The sequence below is a fragment of the Cicer arietinum genome, chromosome 1 (genome assembly GCF_000331145.2).
Source record: "Cicer arietinum cultivar CDC Frontier isolate Library 1 chromosome 1, Cicar.CDCFrontier_v2.0, whole genome shotgun sequence".
Lineage (NCBI taxonomy): Eukaryota > Viridiplantae > Streptophyta > Magnoliopsida > Fabales > Fabaceae > Cicer > Cicer arietinum.
The window spans coordinates 35,838,708-35,848,669 of NC_021160.2; the positions used below are offsets into that span (position 1 = coordinate 35,838,708).

The 9,962-nt window shown below is 31.2% G+C and overlaps 1 protein-coding gene across 1 annotated transcript; it reads right to left on the reverse strand.

Moving 5' to 3' along the window:
• Positions 1-3,856: 3,856 nt before the first annotated feature.
• Positions 3,857-4,674, reverse strand: LOC101488812 (uncharacterized). Its single transcript, XM_004488381.1, has 2 exons — positions 4,024-4,674; positions 3,857-3,913 (listed from the first exon to the last, which is right to left on the reverse strand). Exons 1-2 carry the CDS (start codon positions 4,672-4,674, stop codon positions 3,857-3,859), a joined length of 708 nt encoding a protein of 235 aa, XP_004488438.1.
• Positions 4,675-9,962: the final 5,288 nt, after the last annotated feature.

The following is a 9,962-nucleotide window of genomic DNA, read 5'->3' on the forward strand; positions in this document are numbered from 1 at the left end:
TATATATATATATATATGTTTTGATTTATCTAAATTGACGCATCTTTTACTTTCATTTATGTAATATGGTTTTAAAATTATTTCGATTGTTAGTAGCATTAAAAAAAATTAAAATGACAAATGAAAAGAAACAAAAATAAATAAATAAAAAGACAAAAAAATTTATAAAGACAAAAATTAAATTAAATAATATATATTTAATTACAATAAATTGGTTTTTTTTTCTTTTCGAAAGTTCACATTTTTTCATAAGACATTTCAATTTTTTTTAACTATCTTTAACAAAAACGAGTTTAAAACAAAAACAAAAATAATTGAATTAAATTCTCTTAAAAAATTAACTGAGACGAATCTAAAATTGACACTAATTTATATAGATTAAATATATATTTAAGTTGTTGGATAAACTATACCGATTAAAAAATGTGGCATGATATCGAGAACTAATGATCCTGCTTGGCTTTTTTATCGAGTTAAAATACTTTCTCTAGTATTCCCAGAAATGATTCATTTTGTCTCTTCGTAGGTTCATTTTACCACGCCATAGGCTAAAAAAAAATCATCCAATGGGGCGTAGTTATTGTCTTCTTACTCTTTCTAGTGGACATGTCTCCCAACAAACACATGTTCAAATTATTGCAATCATGCGGAGAAATTAGTGAAATGGCTGTCAGGTTAATTTCTCGTTTTAGACTATATCTCGCGATTGTAGCAAATAATGGACTTTATTTAAAATAAAATATCATACTATATGTGTTAAATATATCAAAAATAAATGAAAATAAAATTATTGGAAAATTTTAATGTTTAAACTTTTAAAGGAAAAACAAAAATTTCAAGGTAAAATTTTTATATTTGAAATATTAATATTTGGACCTTATTATAAATTGTAGTGAAAAAAATAAAACAAGGAATTTGTAGGGAGAGGTTATTTTTCTTCTTCTTTTCTTATGATGTTTTTTCCTCCAATAATAATGGTATATCGTATGCAGGGACAAATCCAAATATATAATAGACAAATAGCTAATTTTTTTATAATTTATTTTAATATTAAACAATTATTAAAATTAAATAACCTAAATTTAAAATTGATAAAGGATAAATGATCTATTATTGTGGTCATTTTCTTTTACCTGTTCCTAAAATCTAAATAAAATTTTATAAAATAAAATAGTAACAAAATACAATATTTATGGAAAAGTAAATAAAATCAAATAGAATAAAAACATCGAACATTATTTTTTATCTGTCATATAAGAAAAAAAATATCCATTTTTAATATTATAAATTTTATCATAATTAATTTACACAACTATAAAATTTCAAATTAGACATTCAACTTAATAATATTGATATTTATAAGTTAAGATAAGGATTAAAACATATAACTACTATTTAATCACTCTAATATTGTCATACAATTGATTTATATATTACAGTAAAACAAATAAAATAAATAAAATAAATAAACTAGTGTGACATTTTTTCCATGTATTATTACTAATATTTGGATGCAAATTGATGAAGAGAGAGGAGCCACGACACTCCCTTGCCCTCCCCTAGGTCTGTCATTGGTTGTATGGTGGAAAGTTTTTTCTAAATTTCTGATAGTGACAGGATGGGGAGGAATATCCACCCTAATGTATTATGAAGATAGGGGCTAAGATCATACTCCCCTTTAAGAAATTTAGATAGTGTGTTGTAAAAACTTTGTGATTGTATGCAATAGCACGATTACGACAGTTCAATTAAAATGAGACAATTTAAAATTATAAATTTTCTATATTAAAAATAATTAAAATTTATTTTAAAAATTGAATTATTCAATTTTAATTAAACGAGCGAAATGCATGTATGAGAATATATGCGTATAAAAAATATCTAATCTAAAATTTCCAATGTGAGAGTCTTTCTTTCCTTAAAAGATACAAAAATATCTTTAATCTTTTATATATATATATATATATCCGATCATATCTTTAATGTGTATATTACATCAACCTCTAATTGTAAGACCTCGTGAATAATATGTATTATATTATGGTGAGCAGTACTCTGATACAATTTTGTTTTAATAGGTACCGACGTACCATTACACACGTATGTAGATAAATTGAATAGTTCCGTGTGTTTGATATTTACCAAATCAATATAATAAATATTTAGATACAAACTTTCTATAATAATCATTAAGCATTCAATTTACTAAATTGACCGATAACCTACGGAAGAGATAGATTTAAAGTTGGTATAATAATTTTAAGCAAAGCAAAACAATTTCTCAGAAAATAGGTTGTGTCACCTCCTCTTCCTTCTCCTTCTTCACCATGAGTTGATGACCTTTTTTTTATTCATTTTTCCGAGTTAATAATTACCTAGCTGTTGGCCATATTTTCATTAGACTGAACCACTCATAAGGTTTTCATTGGCCATCAATTAATCCACTCTTAAGTTGATAAAAGCATTTTTAAATGGTAGTGTTACATTTTGGATTTATCAAACGTAAAAGAAAAAATTAAGCTTTGAAGTACTCACATAACCAATTGATTTTGAGCTTTTTTTTATATAAATATCTTTTTTTTTATTTTAATATTAGATTTCCCTACTTTTAAAAAATAATACCAAAATGCCTTATTTTTACCCCCAGTTGCAGATCGCAACCTGGGGATGCGACCTCTTGAAGAAAAAAAATTTAAACCTCACTAGATGGTCGCATCCTGGGGATGCGACCTCCTACTAGCTTCTATTTTTTGTTGTTGTTGATTTTAGTTATTGAATATATTATATTTATTATTGTTAAATATTTTAAAAATAATTATAACATTAAAAATTACAAAAGATTATTATAAATAATAAAAATAATTAATTTAATAATATTATATAACTTTTAATAATTATAATAATAATAATAATAATAATTTTAATAATAATAATAAAAAGAACATTCTATTAATAAAATAAAATAAAAATACATTAACATATAAGCATAAATACATTAAAAATAATAATTTTAATATTAATAATAAGAAAATTATATTAATACATTAAAATAAAATAACATTAAATTAAAAGAAAAAAATACGTCAATTTTGAGTAGATGTGCCAGTAGCATTTGGACAATGTTTCTTAGTATGACCAGATACCCGACATAATCCGCACTTTCTTGAGACTCTATCGGTAGTGTCCATTTCTGTTCTAATGCGCTTGGTCTTTGGACGACTTTTCTTGACTCTCCGCATTAGTGGATTGTGACACACCTTAACACCTTCATATTGTGGCCAATATCCTTCGTTTGGTATCGGTTGGAACACTTCACTGTAGACTTTAAGTACTGTTTCCACCTTGTACACATCGGATATAAGGCTCCAATAATCATATTTGATGCTAGAACATGCTGCTATCACATGTGAACAAGGCATATGTTTAGCTTGATATTTTCCACAATCGCACCACTTGTTAGAAAGATTTACACTAAAATGACCAATTGGTCGCCCTTCTTTTGGAACTACTGTCTCGTGGACCATGAAAGTATGGTTGCTTCGATCAAAACTATCGACTCTATGACTATTTGATTTACGTATTTCCGATTTCATAAAAGTCATGCATTTTTCTGTGTATATCTGACCAGAAGCTAAAATTGATGCGTGTTGTTTTGCCATGGTTGGAAATAGTGTACCTGTTTTATAATATGTTGATTGGACCAAAGCAGTGATAGGAAGGTTGCGTGGTTCTTTTAATACTGCGTTCATCGACTCCACAAGGTTGGTGGTCATCTGACCCCAACGACTACCTCCATCAAATGCTTGAATCCAATCTTGTCGCGGTATATTGTCTAACCATTTCAAAGCTTCTGAGTTTACGATGCCAATTTCTTTGCGGTAGTATCGTTATGTAGACTCATTGGTTGAGTAACCTGTATTGAAACAACAGACAATGCATTATTACACTAATTATAAAACTTCATAATTTAATTTTTAATTAATGATAAGAAGTAAGAATTAAAGTATTACCCATAGAAATAACCTTGTTCTTCAAAGCATTATCCTTAAATTCCCTTGCAAAATTTTGTGCAATATGTCGGACGCAAAACACATGCTTTGACGGAGGATGTTGCCACCCATTATTGAGATTATTGTAAGCACTTTTGATAGATTCGTGTCTATCTGAAATCAAACAAATGTTGGCTTGTGGAGTGACGTGTGATCTCAAATTTCTAAAAAAGAACCCCCAAGCCTCTTTTGTCTCACCTTCCACAAGAGCATAAGCAATTGGAATGATATTGTCGTTCCCATCCTGCGCAACTACTACCAATAGAGTTCCCTTATACTTGTTGTATAACCAAGTTCCATCAACTTGTACAATTAGTTTGCAAAATTTAAACGCAGATATGCATGGAACGTAAGCCCAAAATAGTCTATGAAAGATTGTCATCCCATTTACCAAACTATGTTCATTATAAGCTGGGATTGTTTCCATTTTAATAATGGTTCCTGGAGCAAACGTTCGCATAACTAATAACCATCGTAGAAGTTGATTGTAAGACTCTTCCCAATTGCCATAAATTTGTTCGATTGCCTTATTTTTTCCCAACCAAGCTTTTCTATAACTAATTGTGTAGTTATACAAAGCCTGAATCTGAGCAATAATGACCTTCACTTTGATTGAAGGGTCCATCCTCATAACTTGCATTATACTTGCACATATCATGTTAGAATCAAGCTTTGTATGATCTTGTGATAGTGCAGAATTTGTTTCCTAACCAGGCCTTTCTATAACTAATTGTGTAGTTATACAGAGCCTGAATCTGAGCAATAATGACCTTCACTTTGATTGAAGGGTCCATCCTCATAACTTGCATTATACTTGCACATATCATGTTAGAATCGAGCTTTGTATGATCTTGTGATAGTGCAGAACTTGTGCATGTATGAGGCGCATTCAATTTCCCAATCACCCACAATTCACTTTTTTTTGCGTTTTGAAGCTCTTCATCTAAACACACAATTTGGATGCGAACAAATAATTGTTGAGACAAACTCTCTATTTTAAAGTTTTGATGAAAATAAACAAAGGTTAATTAAGAATGTTAATTATGATTCTAAATGTTATGTTAATTTAACTTGTGTTCTTGAGTGGATTTAATTAAGAGCAGAATCAAGCAAATACAAGAAAAGACAACAACAAGATCATTCTGCATCATAAACAGAGAATGATTTTCAGCTTCACCAAATTATCCATCACAGCAACTTGGTCAAATCTTTTCTATCTATGTGATAAAAAGTTTGCTCTGGAAATTTTTCATATCTAATAAATACACGGCAAGGAACAAGTACGAATAATCCAGACTAAGAAAGGATACTTGATCACAAAGATCAAAAGGTTCAAAGATGAACAAAAGTCATGACGGCCTAAGAATTCCAAAATTCAAATGTCAAGAAAACTTGATCAAACTGGGTATATGACAAGACAAGAACAAAGGAAATACAGAACATTTAAAACGGGAACTCCAGAATGATTATTGAAGCTCAAGAAAGTTCAAACTGATAAAACCAAGAACGTTAATCATTCTCCGTTTTCTGCACATCAACAGCAGCTTTGCATTCTCCTTGTTTCAGTCTGCAATTCGTTTTTAATCTTCTCCAACCTTCTCTAGCTACACTCAAGACTCAAGGCAGATAATGTACCATCCAAGATTAACGAAGAAACGTCAAAAGAAAGGACTGAGATGCTTTAAATGCTAGACCATTAAAAGTCAAAAAGCTATTTTTAAAGAAGGATTATTTTTATTCTAAAAATAATGGTTCAGTCAAAAAGCATAGTTTCTCCAACAGCTCTTGTACCTTCATTCAAGTACATCTACTGCCTATAAATAGAAGGCCATTATCCCAGTTCTTAACAGAAAATTCAAGTGCTAAGTAATCAACAAAAAACAATCTCTCTAAAGCTTGAAATTCTGCAAAACAGAGGCAACATCATTTTCTGCAATTCGCGAAACAGCCACTGCTGCACATTCACATATCAGCTGCGAAATTGTCATTAGATACTCTGTAAAGAATCTATTCTCAAACAAGAGTTGAGCAATATCAGATTCTGTCAAATTCAATCATTTGTAAAAACTCAAACTATAAGAGTTTCTTTATAGTTTGTTTAAGATTGCTTCCTATCAAGGTTAGATAGGTGTTGTAATTGCTTTCTGGGTGGAAAGTAATTAAGAAAGAAATAGATCAAGGTCGATCTATTCTAGGTGTTGTAAGATTAAGAAGGTTCTTCATTTTAAACACTTAGTGGAAAATCTCACAGTGTGAGGACTGGACGTAACCCACGTTGGGTGAACCAGGATAAATCTTTGTGTGGTATTCTCTCCCTATCTCCTTCTTTATTATACTGCATTAATCATTTAAGAAAAAATAGAAACTGATTTTCTGCTAATTTAAGAACGTTCTCTGTTTTATAACATAAACCAAGAACGTTCTCCGTTTTCTGTTTCATAACCAAGATCATTCTTGAGTTATTTTCTTAAGTTTTAACAGGAATTTTTAAAAGGCATATTTACAATTCAAACCCCCCTTTCTTGTAAATCGACATTGTTACTTCAATTGGCATCAGAGCTCGGTCTCTAAAAAGTTCAAAAACACCTAACAAGTGTTAGAGAAAAGATCTAGAAAAATAGAAACTGATTTTCTGCTAATTTAAGAACGTTCTCTGTTTTATAACATAAACCAAGAACGTTCTCCGTTTTCTGTTTCATAACCAAGATCATTCTTGAGTTATTTTCTTAAGTTTTAACAGGAATTTTTAAAAGGCATATTTACAATTCAAACCCCCCTTTCTTGTAAATCGACATTGTTACTTCAATTGGCATCAGAGCTCGGTCTCTAAAAAGTTCAAAAACACCTAACAAGTGTTAGAGAAAAGATCTAGAAGAATGTCGAAAGCAAAATACATTGTTGAAGGAGGATCCTCAAATCGACCTCCATTATTTGATGGATCAGACTATTATTTTTGGAAAAACAAAATGCAGCTGTTCTTAAAATCTCAAGACACAGGAATGCGGCGCATCATTACAGATGGAGACTTCACACCAAGGGTTGATCAAGATGACTCAAATTCTGCCTTAAAAAAGGAAGCAGATTGGACAACAGAAGATAAAGCTAAGGTACTTCTAAACTCTAAAGCTCAATTATTCTTATCATGTGCTCTAAGCAGGGAAGAAAGTGAAAGGGTAGATGAATGCACAACTGTAAAAGAATTTTGGGATACATTGCAAACTCACCATGAAGGAACAAGCCATGTCAAAGAAACAAGGATAAACATTGGTATAAGGAAATTCGAATTGTTCGAAATGCAAGAAGGAGAAACCATTGATGAAATGTACTCAAGATTCACCACAATAGTAAATGAAATGTGCTCTCTTGGCAAAGCCTACACTGTGCAAGAAAGAGTAAGAAAAATCATGAGGTGTCTCCCAATCATTTGGAGACCAATGGTGACAGCTATAAGCCAAGCCAAGAACCTTGAGTCACTGCCTCTGGAAGAACTAATTGGAACTCTAAGAGCTCATGAGATAGTATTGCAAGAAGACAAACCAGTCAAGAAAGGAAAGGCAATAGCACTGAAAGTCTCTCAAGAAAAAATCACAGTTCCAGTTGAAGAGGAATCAGAAGAGAATGAACAAGGAGATGCTGATGAAATCGCGCTTCTCACTAGAAGAATTCAAAGAATGATGAGAAGAAGAGATCAAATCAAAAAGGGATTTCAAAACAGAAATCCTAAAACAGAGATTGACAAGAGTCAAGTCACATGCTTTGGATGCAACAAATTGGGACATTACAAAGCAGAATGTCCATCAAACAAAAATCCACCAAAACGATTTCCCTTCAAAAAGAAATCAATGATGGCAACATGGGATGATTCAGAGGAATCAGAAACTGAAGAAGAGGAAGAAGCCAACATATGCTTGATGGCAAAAACAGAGGAAGATGAGGTAATAAATTCTGAACCATGTCATTTATGTCAACAAATGGGAAATGAGTTTGATAACTTGCTAAATGACTCAAATCTCCTTATTCAAAAATGTTGTTATCTGAAAGAACAATTTTATAAAGAAAAAGAAGAGAAGGAAAGAAATCAGGCTGAAAATAATCTGTTAAAAAAAATGATTCAAGAATTGAAAGAAACAAGAGTTTTTGAAAGTGAAGAATGTCAAGAACATTCTGCGCTACAAACGGAGAACGTTCAACTTAGAAATGAAAACGAACTTCTCAAAACTGATTTACTGAACTTCATTAAAGCCACTGAAACTTTTCATAACATCATGGGATCTCAAATAGGAATTTTTGATAAAGCTGGTCTTGGTTTCAATCAAACTCAAAAAACCAAACTTTATGAAAACTTCTTTGTCCCAGAAAGAAAGGAAGAAAAATGCAAGACTAGATGCTCATACTGTAGAAAACTTGGACATCTAGAGTTTGCATGCTACTTCAGGAAAAGGGATGAAAAAATCAAAAAGAAAAAGCTTTTAAAACATGAGAATCATCATGTCAAGATTGTTTCAAAAAAACAGCAAAACGGAGAATGTTCTCCAGTTTGTTCCCCAAACAGAGAAAGTTCAAGGTTACAAGTTGAACGTTTCAAAACATCTGTTAAACCAAAGTTCAACTCTCCTAAATCATATATTGCTAAACCCATTTCAAAAACAACTAACAACACAGCTGTTTCCAAAACAAGAATGATATACCACTTAAAAACTAACTCTCAAGGACCCAAAACAAAGTGGGTACCTAAGACTGAAATGATATCACCTGAAGGTTGGTTTTCAAAATACAAAGAGAAAGCCTTGGTTCTTGGACAGTGGCTGTTCAAGGCACATGACAGGAGATAGAAATTGTTTCATAACCTTCAGCAAGAAGGATGGTGGTTCGGTCACATTTGGAAATGATGATCAAGCTCAAATTAAGGGAAATGGAACAATTGGTAAGACAAACTCTGCTCAAATAAATGATGTCCAATACGTGGAAGGATTGAAACACAATTTATTAAGCATAAGTCAGTTATGCGACAATGGATGCGAAGTCACTTTCAAGCCAAAGGTATGTGAAATCAAGATGGCCAGAACTGGAAAAATTATGTTCTCTGGTAAGCGAAAGAAAAATTTATATGTGATATATTTGGATGAATTACCTGATGAATCATGCTTTATATCAATCAATAAAGATAAATGGATCTGGCATAAAAGGGCTGGACATATCAGCATGAAAACTATTTCAAAAATCTCCAAACTTGATCTTGTTAGAGGTTTACCAAAACTTAATTTTGAGAAAGACAAAATCTGTGAAGCTTGTGCAAAAGGTAAGCAAGTCAAGAGCAGCTTTCATACAAAAGATTTTGTATCAACAAATAGAACTCTTGAACTACTTCACATAGATTTATTCGGGCCTGTCAAAACAACAAGTCTAGGAGGAATGAAATATGGTTTTGTTATTGTTGATGATTTCTCAAGATTTACATGGGTTCTGTTTTTAAAACAAAAAGATGATGCATTTGAATCATTTAAAACATTTTGTAAAAAGGTGCAGAATGAAAAGGACTCCAGCATCATCTCTGTAAGGAGTGATCATGGAGGAGAATTCATAAATGCCTCATTCAAAAGCTTTTTTGATGAACTTGGTATATCTCACAATCTTTCATGTGCAAGAACTCCACAACAAAATGGAGTTGTTGAAAGAAAGAATAGAACACTACAAGAAATGGCAAGAACTATTTTAGAAGAATCAAATGTTGAAAGGTATTTTTGGGCAGAAGCCATAAACACTTCTTGCTATATCTTGAATCGTGTATCTATCAGAAAAATCATCAACAAAACTCCATACGAAATCTGGAAAAACAGAAAACCAAACATTTCTTACTTTCATATTTTTGGTTGTTACTGTTACATACTAAACAACAAAAATCCTATTGGAAAA